The sequence below is a fragment of the Lepidothrix coronata genome, unplaced genomic scaffold, assembly GCF_001604755.1.
Source record: "Lepidothrix coronata isolate B3197 unplaced genomic scaffold, Lepidothrix_coronata-1.0 Scaffold237, whole genome shotgun sequence".
Lineage (NCBI taxonomy): Eukaryota > Metazoa > Chordata > Aves > Passeriformes > Pipridae > Lepidothrix > Lepidothrix coronata.
This window is the reverse complement of record NW_016690417.1, coordinates 900,726-917,628: the sequence shown is the minus strand read 5'-3', so window position 1 is coordinate 917,628 and position 16,903 is coordinate 900,726. Positions and strand designations below refer to the sequence as shown.

General features: G+C 56.1%; 2 protein-coding genes across 18 annotated transcripts in view; one reads left to right on the top strand and one right to left on the bottom strand.

Annotated features, from left to right (window-relative positions):
• Positions 1-11,821, top strand: part of GRIN1 (glutamate ionotropic receptor NMDA type subunit 1) — a 39,351-nt gene extending 27,530 nt beyond the window's left edge. For 2 of the 17 annotated variants that reach the window (XM_017834668.1, XM_017834683.1), the window contains 4 exons: positions 114-223; positions 1,276-1,421; positions 3,051-3,302; positions 10,148-11,821. In XM_017834668.1, the coding sequence (XP_017690157.1) occupies positions 114-223; positions 1,276-1,421; positions 3,051-3,302; positions 10,148-10,216 (577 nt within the window). In that variant the 3' untranslated portion in view covers positions 10,217-11,821. The other 15 variants (XR_001877947.1, XR_001877946.1, XM_017834673.1 and 12 more) reach the window with 15 other exon arrangements.
• A 2,461-nt stretch (positions 11,822-14,282) lies between these two features.
• LRRC26 (leucine rich repeat containing 26) lies at positions 14,283-15,981 on the bottom strand. The gene is made up of 2 exons (XM_017834650.1): positions 15,438-15,981; positions 14,283-14,542 (listed from the first exon to the last, which is right to left on the bottom strand). Exons 1-2 carry the CDS (start codon positions 15,979-15,981, stop codon positions 14,283-14,285), a joined length of 804 nt encoding a protein of 267 aa, XP_017690139.1.
• Between the last annotated feature and the right edge of the window lie 922 nt (positions 15,982-16,903).

Here is a 16,903-nt window from a genome sequence, read left to right as displayed (position 1 = left end):
GCTGCAGGCAAGTGCAGATTCCTAATTCAGGGGGCACAAAAGCACAACGTGTGCCCCAGCTGCCTGTTGCTGGTTCCCAGTGACTACTCTGTCCTGTCTCCTTGTGCTTCCAGGTCCCACGAGAACGGCTTCATGGAGGACTTGGACAAGACTTGGGTGAGGTATCAAGAGTGTGATTCCCGTAGCAATGCCCCAGCAACACTCACCTTTGAGAATATGGCAGGTTTGTTCTGCAAACCTCTTTCTTCCCCCTCGCTGGGTAGCCTGCTTTCACTCAAGACACTTTCCTCTCCAGGGCTTCCTCTTGGGCCAGATCTCTGCTTCGTCTGGGTCTGTGCTTCCCTACTGCTGGGAGGCTGCTGTGGTGGGCTCCAACTCCACCGTGTTTGAAAAGGTTCCACAAAGCTTACCCCACATTCCCTGGGTGCCCTTCTCACCGGCGGGGCTGCCCTGCTGTGAGCACTGCTCCCCTCCCTCTGCTCTGGCCAAACTGTGGCTGTCACTGTGGAATCAGAGCTATCCCAAGGCAGAGAGAGGGGAGCAGTGCCTTGGGAAGGGCAAGAGGGGACCCTGCTACAAGAGGGGGCTGGAGGCGAGAGATAGCCCCCCAGCCCTGAGAGCCCTGGGCAGGGGCAGGATGAGGATAATGGATACAGAGGGGTTTTTATCTTGGTCCCCCTTTGCAAAGGCTGTGAGAACCCCCAGACAGGGTCTCCTTTGCAGCAATGTGGTGCTGCGGGTCCTACACCCAGCCAGTGCAGTGATGAGGGATGAGGGGTGTCCGATGGGACCCCGTCCTCGCCAGCACCACCAGCCAGGGCAGAGGGGGCATTTTGCTCTGTCTCCCCAAGACACCACTCCAAAGCCCCGAGGGTTGCAGATGTCTGAGGACAGCACTCTGTGCATGGCTGTATTTCTCAATAAGACAAACTGAAGTACCAGAGCCGGGTTATGGTGCAAGTGACCCCACAGTCCCATGTGGGGGTCTGCCCAGGGGCTTGGTGCAGCAGCCAGCACGCAGCACTGGTGCAGCACAGTGCCCTGCCCAACCAGAGCTTGCATAGACATCCAGCACCCCACCACCTCTCTGCCCACCACTGCAGTGCCCACCCTGCAGCACCTGCTGTGTTCCCCTCCCCAGGCCCTCCAGGACTAGGGGGGATGGTGGGGGGACCCTGGGTTGGCAAATGCTCCTGTTGCTGGGCATGATACAGAAGAAATGAAGTGTCATGTTGCAATTTCTATTGCCCCCTGTAACTTTCCTGCTTATTTCAGGTGTGTTTATGCTGGTGGCTGGAGGTATTGTTGCCGGGATATTTTTAATATTCATAGAAATAGCTTACAAAAGGCATAAGGACGCGCGGAGGAAGCAGATGCAGCTGGCGTTTGCGGCCGTTAATGTGTGGAGGAAAAACCTGCAGGTAGGACAAACCGTTTTTAGAGCAAATCTCCACCAGGTGCGTTTTCCATTCCTTCACCAAAATCAGTGAATGCAGAGCTGTGGATTAGCATGGGGCCCTCTGTCCCCCACCCCACACCCCAGAAACTCCAGCTGGGCATTACTGGGTGCCCAGCAGGCTGTAGTGCCTCGTCCCTGGGAGCTGCCCGTGGCCCATGCTGTCTCTCCCAGGAGGTGTTGTGCACAGCTCCAACTGGGACAGATAGTGGGGCCCAAATGCCCCCAGTGGAGCTTGGGATGGGGACTTTGCTCTGCTGAGGAACATGTGCTGGAGCCTTGGCTCCAGCCAAGCAGGCAGTGCCAGTGTGGCTCCCTTTGCAGGTATCTGCCCTGCTGTCCAGCTCTGGCCATGTTCACCAGCAGATGGGGGGAGGTCAATCCGCTGCCACTGAGCATCCCTGGCCGGTGCTCAGATGGAGAAATGCTCCAGGGATAATTTCCATCACCTACCCTTCCCTGCTTGCTCCCCAACAGCGCGGTAGCCCTTGTCACACCCAGGACCGACTCCAAAATGAGGCGGTGCGTGCTCTTGTCCTTTGGAGACAAGGACATTTCCCCACACGGGAGCCAGCAATGCCAGTCCCTGTCAGTGCCAAGGCTCCCTCGGGCCTCTCCCATTGTTCTTCCCGACTTCTCCTGTCCCTGGAACCCCTCTGTGCCACTCAGGCAGGGAAGCCCAGGAGTGTCAGAGCTGTCTGGCAGTGACACTGAGCCATGGACATGTCTGTGGGCCACCAGCCTCACACTTCCCTTACCCTGCTGCTTTTGGGGCTGAGCCCCACAGTGCCCTTGAACCCCAGTTTAGAGCAGCTGGAGGCTCTGTCTGAATTGCCCAGGCTGGTTTTTTCCCTTGGGGAAGCACCAGCGTTCAAAGAGCAAGAGATCCTTTAGGCGACTAAAGGAGACTGCGCTCGGAGCAGAGCCAGCGAAGGAAAGAGAGAGAACGAGGCTCAGGGAGCCTGAAAGAAGCCCGGAGCGGTGGCCCTGGGGGAGCAGCGCTGGCTGGGGTGTTTTGGGGGGGGCTGCCTGGGTGGAAGTGACCTGCCCGAGAGCAGCAAGGGGAGCACGAGGCTGGGCTGCTGTATCCTGAGAGCTCGCTGAGTTCAGTTCGCTGATAAGAGTCTCGGAAAAACCATTTCTCAACTTTTTTTTTCCTTTTTTATCTTTTTTTTTCCTTTGCTTCCAAAAAGCAGCAGCACCGAGGGGGTTAAGGCTGCTGGGACAGAGCACACTAGTCGCACTGCCATTTTTCACTTGCCAACCTTCTAGAAAATACTGCACTGGGTCCTTGGGCAGAGTCTGTGGGACTGTGAGCAAAGCATGCTGCCCTGTGGGGGTAAACAGCCTCATGGTAAAGAGCCGTTTGACATTGTAAGACTTTTCCACAGGAGGAAACGTCAGAGCACTAGTATCTGGTACATTGCTAGAAGGTAGGCAAGTGGAAAGATTTATTTGTTAACAAAAACAAACAAAAATAATGTTTTTTGGGATCACAGTTTTGCCATGGCTATTTCCTGAGATGCCATGGAAGAAAAAGACATTTCATTCCATTCATCTTGCTTTCCTTTCCGTTTGTGCATGTCCGCAAAAGAGAGAACTGAGAAGGAGGAGCAAATGTATCCCCGAGCATGCTCTACGCACCAGCGGGATACATTTTGGTTACCCCCGTGCGGTAGCAGAGCCAGACCTGGTCACTCCGTCCCCCGTCGGAAAGGTCACACTCATTGGCACGAAAGCAATTGGGGAGGAATCGTTGTCAGCGCCCGCCGCCGAGCGCGGCCGGTCCCCTCGGCTCGCTGCCCCCGCACCATGGCGGCTGGTGCTCCCAGCCTGCGCCAACCAGGTCCGACTCGCTAACTCCAACGCCTACATTTTTCAGTTCTGTTTCTCTTTGAGTTCATCCCGACCCCGACGACATCATAGCACTAACGCTTTGCCTCCTCCCTTTCTTTTCCTTATCTTTTTTTTTAATTTTCTTTTTCTTCCAGTTTCTTTTTTTTTTTCTTTTTTTTTAGCCTGTTTTACTTTGGAAAAAAAAAAAACAACCACCAAACCACCACCAGCAACCACGTTCGGCTTTGCACAACTGCGTCATTTGAATTTTTGAACACTTTTTTTTTACAGAATATTCATACAATGACTTCTCTTTCAATGCAGTCCTCTCTCTCTCTTCTGGCACTAGGATTCAGCCTCAGAAAAGGCCCTGAGCAATTTTTTTTTTGTAGTGGTAGGTGCAGCGTCTCACATCTCTGTCCAGCCAGGCTAGCGGTGGAAGCGAGGGGCAGGGCGCCAGGCAGAGCATCCCCAGGAAGCGAGGTCAGCTGTGCCGGCCTGGCCACAGACACCCAGGAGAGCAGGGATACTCCCCAGAGGGGTTTCCAGCACTCCAGATGTGAGGCCGGCCCCTGGCAGCTGTATCAGTGTGGTGGCTGTGCCGTAGCCATGGGTCACGGAGGCCCTTGGAGGACTGGGAGTGACAGAACACCTCCAGTAGCTTTCTCACCTAAATGAAAGCCATGACATGGGGCAGTATTCAAATAGATTTAGAGTTTCCAACAACACACTAGAGATCTAATTACTTATACATATTCATTTTAGGATAGAAAAAGTGGTAGAGCAGAACCTGACCCTAAAAAGAAAGCCACTTTTAGGTCCATCACCTCCACCCTGGCCTCCAGCTTCAAGAGACGTAGGTCCTCCAAGGATACGGTAAGAGGAAGAAGAACAATTCTGCCCTCTCTCTTTCTCTCTCTTTCTCTCTTCTGCCATCCCATTGACTGCCACACACCCATCCCGAAGCTGCCAGTGTACATGCATAGCTCATGTTCGTCACCAGTCAGTCAGTCAGTCAGTGAGTCAGTCATCCCGTGTTCCTGAAAGGATGCTGGGATCCTGGAGGGCAGGCAGGAGGTGGCTTGGAGTCCTGTGATGAGTTGGGAGATGCAACTGAGTTTTTGTTTTGTTTTTTTGTTTTCTTTCTGCCTGGATGATTTCCGATGTTCCTCTCTGTGCTTCGCTCACCTTACTGGTGCTGACCTCTTGAAACGGATGACATTTATTTTTTCCTTTTTTTTTTTCTGTTCCTGAGTGTTTCTGTACCTGTTTGTCATTGTATGCCTAAAAACAATCACCCCAGTTTAATTTGGGCACCGTGCCACCTCACCGAGAGCCATGCGTGTCACATTCTCTACATGTGATTTTTGTTTGTGACGATTAGCATTCGGGATGTAGTCCTGGGCACAGGAGTGACAGCTGTCTCTGGTTATTGTCAGCAGTAATGCAGCTCTAGAAAAGAGATACAAAGGCTTGAAAGTGGAGGTTGTTAAAGACCCAGCCTTGGTTCAAACTTGTGCTTTCCACTGCTGTCATGTAACCAGAGAAAATTTCCGAATTGCTGCCTCTAAAGCCAGCTGTTTCCAAATGTGCAAATGTGTCTGCTCGTGCTGGAGCTTCAGACACTTCAGCGTCAGGTTGGGCTGTTGGTCTGTCGGACTGAGCCATGTCCCTCTGCATGTCACCGTCTGTTGTATGACACTCTGCACTGTGGCTACTCTGTTGTCTCGTGTGGCAGCGCCCGCTGCGTGTTGCTGCCCGACCTCCTGGCGCAATGGGCTGACCAAAACCACCTCCCCGGGGAGACCGGCGGGTTTCTGCCCAGGGTTGCCCAGAGCAAGCTCCCCGCCAGGCTGCCCGAGGCGCGGCGGGGACGGGGGGACGGTGGCAGGGCAGGGAGATGTGGCCCCCCATGATGGGGTGGCCCGTCCCCAGCCGCAGGCTTGGGGCGCCCCGGGGAGCAGCATGTGATACCGCAGGGGGTCTCGGGGCCACGGCTCTGTGTGCGGAACGGAGGAGGCTGCCTTTGACACCAGCGCAGGCTCTGTGCCAAGAAACTCCTGGAGCACCCCTGGGACGCGTCCCTGGGGACAGCTGAGCCCTCGGCCGGGCTCAACTGCCACCACCTCACACAAAGTGCTCCTCTCACTGTCACCTCAAAGCCTGGAAGTCATGAGGGGGGACCCACATTCTTCCCACCCATCCTCTGTCCCCATGGGGAAGACAGGCATCCCTGTCCCCTCCTGCACTGCCTCCATGCTCCCCAGGTGGCACCTTGTCCAAGTGATGCTCCCATATCTGGGATGCCCTCTTCCCACTGCTGCACCCCCTGAGCAGCTCTGCAGGGAGGTCAGAGGTTGTGTCTTGGTGGCCTGAATCACAACCAGGGGAGAGAAGACAGAGATGGGGTGGGTGGTGCAGGGGAGAGAAGATGGGAAGAGTGAGGATGAGGAAGAGAAGTGGGATGCACGGAGAAAAAAAGGGAGAAAAAATTGCAGAAATATCTGCATGTCCTGGGTAGATTCCCTTGTTTTGATGTGTTTGAACTACTCCATGATTAGGAAACCAAGGGATCCGGCCCTGGGAAAGCAGAAGCCTGATGGTGCCCTCGGCACCTGGGGGGACCAGTTCCATTGGTGGGCTCATTGAGAGGAGCAGAACCCAAGAACAATGGGGCAGCTGGCGTGTGGCATCCCTGGTACCTCCCATACCACTCCTTCTTCAGGGAAGCATCCTGAACCTGATCCTGTTCCACAGTGTGGCATCCACCCTACACCACAGCAGCCCACAGCCCTCTCTGCCCCACAGCAGGAGCACCCCATGCCCTGAGTTGACCAGATCCAGGGCTCACCTGCACCAGAGGTCCTATGGGTGAGCTGTGGAACTGTTCTCCCCCTTCCCACGCCTGGTGGGGATCAGCCTGAGGCTCCTTGTGCTTTGGGTCCTGTCCATGCTCTTCCTGGCGCATTGCTCACAGGCCAGTTGCGGAGGGAGATGACCCCACTCATCCCAGAAGATGGTCACCACTTTGGGGGCAGCTGCATCTGCAAGGCAGTTATGGTCAACTGTTCCCCACTGCCCAGAAGCCTGTCACAGTCCTCTGCCTGCCATGGGGTGATGTGGCCAGGGTCCCAGGACACGTTCCCCAGGGAACTGGGCTAGCTGGGTCAAGAAAAAGCTACTGGGGTCAACATCCAAGCCAACGTGGCCAACTTGGAGTCTAGCAGCTCTGAGGTCCGGCTATTGCAGGAGGTCCACGGTGGAGCAAGCTTTGTGGGGATGTTGGGCAGACTTGCTGGTTGCTCTGCGGGATGAGTGACCAGCAGGAGGGTGCTGCCACCAGCTCATGTCACAGCCTGCGCTTGGTGCCCTCCACTTCTGTGCAGCAGCCCTGGCCCAGAGACCCCAATGCCCTCCTGCTGTGGAAGGCCCCATGAGTACGTAGCATGCTGGGGCACGTTGCCTGGGGTCCTTGTAAAGACGAGAAAGCAGCGAGGTGCTCTGTTTCATGATGTTCATCAGAGCCACAGGCCCACACCAGGTCTTAGATGGGCGAGGCTGGAGAGCCCATGGGGCTGGAAGGCCAGGCTGACCCCAGCCCCACAGGCTCTCCTGGCTAGCAAGCGAAAGACGCAGACCTGGTGGCCTTGCTTCTTTCCTTTTCGTTGTCGGGAGTTTTAAAAATGGATTCTGCTCTGCAGCCCTGCAGAATGGTCCCTCAGGAGTGCCAGAGAGACAGGCTGGCACCATGGAGCCAAGACAGCCCTGGGAAGCTACCACCCCACTCTGAACGTCCTAGCGCCCACCATCACCCGAGCTGCACAGCCTCTCCGCGGCACATCATCCCCACCGCCCCAGGAGGAGATGCATGTGTTCCCCATAGGCAGCTCCTGCAACTCGAATAGCACTCGCAGAGCTGACGTACTGCCATCCATCGCAGCCACCCACGATACTGCAACCCCACAGACGCCATGTGAGACGCATAAACCACACAGACACCCTCCGAGCCGGCACATTTCCTACAGACACGTAACGAGGTGCACAGGTCCCTTAGCCGCCCCCCCAGCCATCGGCAGCCCCCGCAGAGACACATTGCCAGCCCGTGGGCACCCCCAGGCACGGCACGACACACGTCCCACATCACCGCCAAGGGCGCGGCGCTGCCGGCGGTGCTGCCCTGCAGCCGTGGGGATGGTGCCAGAGCTGGTCGAGAGCCGAGGGGCTTCATGGAAAAGGTCACCTTCTCAGTGAAGGATCAGCTGTCCCAAAGCCAAATGCTTGTTGGCTGAAAAAAAGAGCCTAGTTTTTTTTGGCCCAAAAGAACCAAAAGTAGGTCAAAGACAACTTTTTTTTTTTTTAAGGGAAGTTGATATTTTCTACAGCAAGATTGCATTTAGCTGGAATTCTAATTTTTAATTGAAAAAAAAAAACAAACAAACAACAACAAACCAAAATTCTTCCAGAAAACTCTTCCACTAGCCAGGGACTACCATATGAGCCCAGTTAGGTTGAAGTCATTTTTAAAGACATTAAGTTCTTGTCTATATTTTCTTCCTGGTTGTCATTTAAAGTTTTTGGTGCCTTCACTTCACTTCCATACCTTAACATGTTTGAGTCTCTTCTACGGTTAATATTGATTAATTTCTTGGCTTTATGATGTTTGGTTTGGGGATTATTGCACCATCCCTGTAACATAATTTACCCTAAATTACTGATATGTGCTTCTAGCATTAGTCCTACTTTAACATAATTTCAATATGATCGTTTTCTTGCTTTTTTTTTGCTTTTCTTTTTTTCTTTTAATTTTAATTTTTATTATTAAAAATTGCATGCATGAACAAAAAAAAACAGTAAATGAGAATGTTACCCTGTGACAACTCTGTGATTGGAGGAGATATGCTTTCAAATCAAAAGCCATGCTCTTGTATTTTAATTTTTCTGGCCAGATTCCCCATTTCACTTGGTTATTTTAGCGTTGCCCACCCCCAGAGCTGTGCAGAGAGGCCAGAAGGCCCCAGCCTGCCCTGCTAGACCTCCAAGCCTTCCACCACAGACGCCACACGTACACGTGCACCCAGGCACACGACTCACACATGCACACAACGCTTTTCCTCCCCGCTTGCATCAGGCAGGATATTCAACAAAGGACCTTTCTTCTACCCATTCATTTTTGTATCTCAAGTTCCTCCTTCTTCTCCACCAGTGACTCACCCGGCCTCTCCCCTTTCCCAGTCGCCTCTCCTCCCTGCGGGAGTCAAGCCCCATCCCATGAGCACACACCTCTCAGCAGTTTTGCTATGGGAACGGCGCATTTAGCCTGGAATTCAAATTTTTCACAAGGAGGGGGTGGCTGCACCCATTTTTGGGAGAGGGGTGTTTTTTGGTGGGCTGATGAGCAGCCACCAAAAGCTCCCCCCAGGGCAGCAGAGCGGTGTCAGGATGGCCCCGGCCATTCTCCGTGCCAACAGGTGATGGCCGAGGTGTTGCCCCTTAGTGAAGCAAGGCCACGGTGAGGAATTCCCAGAGGCTCCATGGGAATATTAGCTAGTCCCCTAGGTGACAGGATGATCCTGTGAGATGTTCCCTGGGCGTCAGTTCATTCCCAGCATGTGTACCGGAGAGATGGGAGCACACGGCTCCTGGCCCTGGCCCAACTGCTCCCCACCAAGAGGTCCTGGTAAAGCACAAGGCTGGATTGGGCAGCCCCACACGGGGGGACTCCCAGACTTCCCCGTGGCAGGAGGCAGGGTGTAGAGCACACAGGGTAGCCACAGTGCCAGAGCTGCCAGCAGCACCGCAGAGGCCACCGGAGACAGCACCGACCAACGCGGGGCAGGTCACGTCCCATCTCTGAGGAGCCCCCCGGGAGCCCCTCAAAACGTCAGCCCTCCTGTGCAGGGTGGTGCAAGGGCTGGGAAAATGTCACTGGAGAGGGCCTACACTGCAGCACACGAGACCTACTGAGACCCTTTCCTGCCCTGGCACCGGTTGAGGATCCCAGACTGCAGCACAGGATGCTCCTGCCACCTGCTCTCACAGCAGGGCTGCATAGGGCTACCAGTCCAGGCTTTGGAGTTAGAAGAGTGGAACTGGGAGAGGAAGGGAGTACGAAAGGAGGAAGGGAAGAAATAAATTCCCAGTTGCAAATTCCTGCCCAGGGAGGAAGGACTTTTTTTTCTTGCCCATTGGTGGATATTTCTTTCTTGCCCCTTGCTTGCTAACGGGACTGCAGTGGGGGAGGTCTCTCTCAGGGAGTGTTTGCTGAGCCCCCCCATCCACAAGGAGCACAGAACACCAAATCCAGGCCACATCCCCACCACAGGCTGTATTTTCACATTAGCAATCAATGCCACACTTTATCACAAGCCAACCACACCACACATCTCACCTGCATGAAAGGATAGTCACAGCAGAGTCATTCAAGCAAGGAGGTGAAACGCCCTGGCCTCAAAGCACAGCTTGATCTGGCATCAGAAAGGTGCCAAAACCCAGCCAGACCCTCCAAACACAGGTTCAGCTGTGGGCTGGGCTGATGAGTCACAGGCTTTGTTTTGTAGCCCTCCCAGAGTGGAGAGGGGCTCGCTCAGAGGGCAACGTGGCAGCCACGCTCCGCAGAAGCTGCGCCACGCTTCTGGGTGTCCCCTCTGCCCAGCTCTAGGGTGCTTGGAGAGTGTCTGCAACGACCTCTGCACAATTGCATTGGGAAGGGGACCTCAGCCAGCAGCAGCTCTCGGGGCGTTGCATCACCCCCAAGAGATATCCCGTAGGGACACATGGGATATAAGTACCAGTGGGGACAAGTGCCAGAACTGCCTAACACTTCTTTCTCCTTGTCTGTCTATTTGTGTGTTGCAGCAGTATCACCCCACCGACATCACTGGCCAGCTCAACCTCTCCGACCCCTCAGTCAGCACTGTGGTGTGACCTTCTCCCTGAGGGCCATCAGTCCTTGCCCAACACAGTAGGAAGGCATAGCCAGGACTGCCTTTCAAGGGACACTGATGGGTTCTTCCGGGTGAGATGGGAGGAAAGCATCCTTCATCCATACACAGTGACTCCATTGTATATCTCCCTCCCTTCCCAGGCCTGCTGCCATGCTCGTGCCCCAGAACGCACAGCAGAACCAGGACACGGTTTGGACTCCACTGTACAGAGAATATTGCTTCCAAGCAGAGTCACAATAATCAGGATTGCCACTGACTGGCTCCATGCAAGGGGAAAGGACTGCGGAAGGCACATGGTGCCTGCTCTACCATGGTAGTGGGGAACATCTGGTGCCAGACCACAAACACGTGCTCCACTGTGCAGGCTGCAGGCTTCTCAGCACACACAGCCCCTCAAACGTGTGCTCCATGTTTCCCACCACCTGGAGGGCTCCAGTGCAACGTGCTGGTCCTGAGTAGCTGGAGCAGCCGGTGTGGTTCGGCAGGTTGGGCACATGTTCCTGTTGTACCAAGTGACCCCCACGTCTGCTGCAGGGGCTGGAAGATGTGTGCTCTGCTCCCTGCAGGGTATGACCCCCTGCTCCTCCCTCCCATCAGCTCCGGGCTGTGACTTGGCTCCTGTCCATGGTCTGTTTGCAGCAGGAGCACTCCCACCCTGCAGCCCATGCTCCTGTGCTAATTGTGGTACCCTGGAGCCCACAGCGTGCTACCAGCCAAGGTCCCAGCTCCCCACCTCTCCTGCACAGAAGACACCCCCAGGACCTGGCCATGGCCAGCATGTAGCACTCACCCAGTGGCTCTCCTAGCCAGGAATTCTCCATGAGGAATGGCTCTGGATGGTTGCACTGACCTTTACCCAAGCTCCACACTGCCTCAGCACCAGCAATGCAAGGAGAGATGCTGCTGGCTGGTCGTGGCTTGCTGCCTGCAGTGTCGGGGCACACGGGCGGCACTGCCAGCTTCCCTGCCACCCTCACCTGTAGTTCCAGTTTGCCAGTAGCGCCCATGGCAGCCTTGAAGCCTCAACTCATGGCGCTGCATCTGCCTGAACCTGGACACATGGAAACCAGATCGCAGTTCAGGAGAAGGAAACCAAACAAGCCAGGCTGATGCCATTCCTTCCTGCACCTTCCTCCCCTCAAGCCTACCCCCATGTGCCAGCACCTCTGAGCACCCTCACTGTGGGCTCTGGGAGTGGGTGCAGAGACACCAGCACTGGGGGAAGCATCTGGTACCAGCCAGGCTGGTGATGAGCAGCTACTGCACATGCACAGGCAGCATCATATCCCGTCTCCTGCAAACATGGAAAACCCACCTGCAATGTGGTACCAAGCCCCAGTGGCATGAACTGCCTTCTCCCTGCCCCAGCCAAGCAGACAGGGCTTCCCCCAGGGGCAAGCAGCCCCACAGGCAGGATTTTCAAACGGCAGCTGAGGTCTGTGAGCATCGTCCCACTGACTGCTGTGGCTCCATCTAGTTCATCTAGCTCCAGCTGAGAAATTGGACCCATTCTACTTTGTACGTCAATGTAACATTAATACCGAGTTTTTGCAAGAGCTCAGTAAAGTCTAGACTGGATCATGAAGTGGTTTATTCTGATGCCGTGTGCCTCTTTCTGTCTCTGGCTTCTGGCAAAGCTGGCAGGGAGCCCTGTGCTGAGTCAGAACCTCACCCAGCCCCACTGCAGGGTCTGCAAACAGTGGAGGGTGGAGGGACGGGAAGGGTTGGAGAAACCAGCAGGGAGAAAGGCCAGGAGCTGCAGAGGAGATGAGGGAAGGACTGGCATCATTCTGGGATACTCAGCTGATAGACAGCCTGAACAGCCACAGGAGGGGGACAGGCCTTGCAGTGAGGGGATGGGGACAGTCCGGAGCTGTCCAAACACCAGCAGCATGGCAGCTGGTTCTGGCCCACCTTCATTCCAGGGAAAATGGTCCACTGCCACTGCTGGGTTTCCCATCTCCTGGGAGCCAGTGTGGGGCACTGCCAGTGGGACCAGCCTTTGGGAACAGAGGATGGGCCACAGGGGTGAAGCATCTGGGGGAGTCCTCACACATCAGCCCATCCATAGGGAGGCTCCACTGAGGGATTTGCAAAACAGAAAGGCAGCTCCCTTGGGCTGAACCGAAGCAACATCACCCACTGACAGAATAGTCCCCATGTGCCAAGACCACCAGCCCAGCCTTCATGGTGGGCTCAGCCTCAGGGTGGTCTGGGAGGAGGAGCAGGGCTCTGGGGGCTGAGCAGGATGACAAGTGAGGTCTTAGCTCCAAATGGGAAGCCCAAGCCTACTTGGGAAGGATTGAATGCTGTCACTAGAGAGGATCTGGGAGAACTGGGATTGCTCCTGGGACAGGCAAGAGGATGATCCCGGCAGAGGTCCTGCAGAGCTCCCAGGTGCAGGGCTGGTGGCAGTGGAGGAGCTGCTCCCTGCAGCCCCCACACACCACGACAGAGAAGGAAGTAGGAATCTGGCACTGTGGCAGCTCGCTGGGTTGGTTTCTCTCTTGAAAATAAAAATGGGAGCAAGCCACAGCTAAGGTGACATTTGGTTTATTCTCTGTGTGATTTACTGAACCCTTGCCAAGAGTTTGCTGAGGGATGCGCTGACCTGCCCCATCCCTGGCTGGTCCACAGCTCCTGCTGAGATCGAGTGAACAAGGGGAGCTGGTGGTCACAGCCATCTCACTGTGGCTCTGACCATCTTGCAGTCGGTACGAGATCAGGCAAAAAGGGCTGTTTCTTCTCCATGAAAGATTGTTTTTGTCACCCAGCTTGTGCTTTCCTCTGGAGCACAGCTCCAGATCCTTCCAGGCCATCTCCCAGTACGAACAATAGACATGTCCAGAAGCATTTCCACAGGGAAGGGCAGGAGGTGGCAGGGCAGGGAGGTGCAGGGGCAGCCCCAGCCCTGTTTTGTGGGTGATGGGAGGTGAGGCAGCATTAAGGGCTGCATCTCTGTGCTGTAAACCCACATGGGCTTGTTTGCCCCCACTCCCATCACTGAGCTACCTTGGCCTGCTTTAGCCTAGGGAAAGCTATTGGGGGAGGAACTACTGCAAGCCTCACCCATCCTTTGGCAGTTCCTCTGCTGAACCATATCAGTGGAAGCTCAAGGCTCTTCCCAACCTTCACTGTAACCTTCAGTCTTACTCTAGATCTTGGTTGTTGGTTGAGCCTTCTCAGCTCCAGCATTCCTGACTCAATGAAAAAAACCTATCAAAAGAAACATTTTGCAACCAGCCCTGTCCTTGGCCAGCACATGAGGGCTCTGGGGTAGTCTGAAAGCCTCATGAAGGCTCTGGAATGCTCCAAAAACACACAGAGATTTTCAGGTGCACCAAAAGGCACATGGTGAGCTCTGCAGTTCACCAAAAGGCAAACTAATGCCTGTCAGGACACAGAAGCCAAACAAATGGCACTTGGGTGCATGAAAAGCCAAGCCAAGGATTTTGGAAGGCATGGAAAGGTACCCTGAGACTGATGGGGTCATTGAAGGCAGACAGAGAGTGCTGGGGGCACCAAAAGACCCAAGGAGGGATTAAGAGCAAACTGAAAGGCACACAGAGGCTCCTGGGCTGCACCAAAAGGCAAATGGTGACTCCTGGGGTGCCTAGAGGAATACAAGTGTTCTGAGATGTGCACGGGGCTCCCAGGCTGCACCCCGAGGCACAGCGAGGCACGTGGTGCATCCTGAAAAGCACACTGAGGCCACTGTGCATCACAAGGGGCAGGACAGGGGGAGAAGGATCACCTGGACAACCCCAGGAACGGTCTGAGGGTGGTCTGGGGAAGCTCCCAAAACACTGAGAACATCTGCAGTCAGCCCATGCCCCGCAGGGTGCTGAGCTGCAGGCTGCTCTCCCAGCAGCAGGGCAGAGGGAGCTTGGAATTGTCCTGGGGACTCTGAGAAAAACCCAAGCAGTTCCAGGGACAGATCTTCCACTCACTGGTCTGCTGGGACATGTTTGCAACAGGTGGGTGCAGCCAGCTGGAGAAGGGTGTGGACCACAGCCTGCTCAGGGCTAAAGCCTGGCCATCCTGCCTCAGTGCACCCTGCAGATGCGGAGTCTCCTCCAGCAGTGGGAATCCCTGCGCAGGCTGTGGTAAAACACTACGACCGAGCCCATGAAGGTGCAGAAGAAGATGCTGGCAACGAAGGAGAACGGTCCAATGATGAAGAAGGTGATGTACTGTTCAGAGGACAGCGAGGTCTCCTGGCATTGCCTGAAGGACTCATCTCCAAAGGCCATGATCGGGTACTTGTTCAGCTGCTCTGGGACTCTGCAGAGGAGCAAACTCTTCTCTGGAAGAGAAAAGCAGTGCTGGTGGGCACACTGAGCATCCGGGAAAGGCAGGTGTCAGGGATAGGGGGATGGCAGTTCTGTATGGGACAGAGGGGACCAGGGCAGGAGGACAGGGGCCAGGCTGATCAAGATCACCCATGTTAGGGTACAAAGAAAGGGAGCTGTGGAGTTCAGGGATCATCTACGTCCTGATCCCCAGAGAGTGGGATGGACAGGGAGATGGGCATAGGAAAATGGGTTTGGGGCAGGATGGCAGATAGGGCAGACAAGGTGGAGGGACTGGTTCCCAGGAGACAAATGTAGGGAGCATTCAGCAGCCAGGCTTGAGATGTCACAGAATGTCCCAGCCAGCACAAGTGCAGATGCACATCCGAGTTGGAATCAATCAGGAAGGAGTGGCAGCTAAAGCTTGCTGGCAGAAGTGTCTTTCACTGGAGCTCATGGGGAAAGAAATGTAGGATCAGAACCAGGTTCATGAAGGCTTTGGGGAAGGGGCTGAAAGCACTGCATCCTAGCTGGGTCAGCAGCCTGACAGACAGGCTCCTCTTGCCCCTTCAGGTGCCCATTGCTCTCCCCGTGACAGGACTGGTGCCACTGCTGGGGACAGCACTGGGTGCCTGTCACTGGGACATTGCCCAGCCCTCCCCTCCAGGCAATCCATGCTGGTGACCAAGGTCAAAGGGTGGGCACCAGGTACAAGACCCAAGGATGTGTCCACCTAAGCAGACACAGGAGCTGCCATGGCCTGAGGACAGGTTCTGGGGAAGGTCACTGTACCCCAAGGGCACTGACCACCCAAGCCCTCGGGAGCCAGGTGAGGTCCTGCCTCAGCTCCTCCGGGGTGACCAGCCAGCCTGGAGCAGGTGGGGGCCTGGGGACACTCCGGGCACTCACCTCGTACTTTCTCCCTGTTGAGGCTGAGCCAGCGCCAGAGGGGCAGGATGCCACAGCTGCACACCCAGGGGTTGTCCTGCAGGAGAAGGGCTCGGAGCTGGGGCAGGGCGCTCAGCAACGCAGGCTCCAGCTCCCCCAGCCTGTTGCTGCCCAGGTTGAGCGTGGCCAGGCTGGCGAGGGGCAGGAAGGTCTCGGGGCTCAGCACGCTCAGGTGGTTGTGGCTCAGGTCCAGGTCCTGCAGCGCCCCGAGCCCCAGCAGCGCCCGGCCGTGGATCAGCTCCAGGCGGTTGTGGGGCAGGCTGAGCAGCCGCAGCCCCGGCAGCGCAGGGAAGGAGCGCGGCCCCAGCACGGTGATGAAGTTGTAGCCGAGCCACAGGGTGCTGGTGTTGGTCGACAGGCTCCACGGCACCTCGCGGAGGCCCCGCTCGCTGCAGTCCACCTCGCCCGGGGAGCAGCGGCAGGCGGCCGGGCAGGCGGGCGAGGGCGGCGGGTGCAGGAGCAGCAGGAGGGGCAGCACGGGGCCGAGGACTCTCCAGCAGCCCATGGCAGAGAGCAGAGAGGGCTCCCCGACCTGCGGTTACCCAAGGACAGGTTCCCCAGTGCCCGATGCCCTGCCCAGCCCCCTGTCCCTCGGCTGAGCGCGGCGGTGCCGGTGGAGCTGCTCGGCAGTGCCGCGCTCAGCTCCTGCAGCCACACGCGTTCCCCGCTCGCCCGGCCGCAAACCTGGATCAGGCTCTGTTCCCGGACCCGGTTTTCCTCGGGGTGGAGCTGAACTTTTTTCAGCAAATATTTTTGCAGTGATGCTTGCCCTGGCAAGGTGGGGAGCCGTGCCCTCGTCCCTCCCTCTGCCAGGCACTGCTCCAGCCAGGTAAGCAGCCAGTTCTGCGTAGCCTGGGATTAACTGCTTGTGTGTGCTGCAAGCTGGAGAGCTGAAAATAAGCAAAGCCAGATCCATCTTTTGGCCTCCATCCTCTCCAGGGGCATCCCCCGTGGGTGTGCTGCCTCACCAGCCATGTACAGAGGGGCATGTGGGCCCAGGACCCCTGTAACTGGCTGAGTGGGACAGTCAGATCCACAGGTCTAACCCCATCTTCTCTGCTGTCCCACCATGGCCAGGGGTCCTCAGTGGGGAGCTCTGCTGGGAGACATGGGCTACCCCAGTGAGCCCAGCCCTTGTCCAGGCTCTGTTTGCCCCGGCAGGACATCACCAGCCATGTCAAAATGAGGAGGGCTGGGATGAGGGTCCCATGGGCCACTCTTCTCCTCCCCCACAGGGTCACATGTCTGTGTGCACGTGGAGGTTCACCCAGGAGCCCCCTGACGACAATGCATGGGAAAGGTGAGCTTGCTGGGCTGTAGCCACCCAAAACCGGTTTACCCTCACCCTGGCACGGCAGTGCCAGTTTGAGAGGGCTCAAAGTCTGCCCCCACCCTGTTTACACCTGCTCCAGTTCAAAGCTGCCTGA

What these genes read in the sequence shown, in the direction of transcription:
- LRRC26 (XM_017834650.1), bottom strand. Translation starts at nt 15,981, where the DNA reads ATGGGCTGCTGGAGAGTCCTCGGCCCCGTGCTGCCCCTCCTGCTGCTC. An exon ending in CAACAGGGAGAAAGTACGAG is followed by an intron (nt 14,543 to 15,437) that starts GTGAGTGCCCGG and finishes TTTCTCTTCCAG; the next exon opens with AGAAGAGTTTGCTCCTCTGC.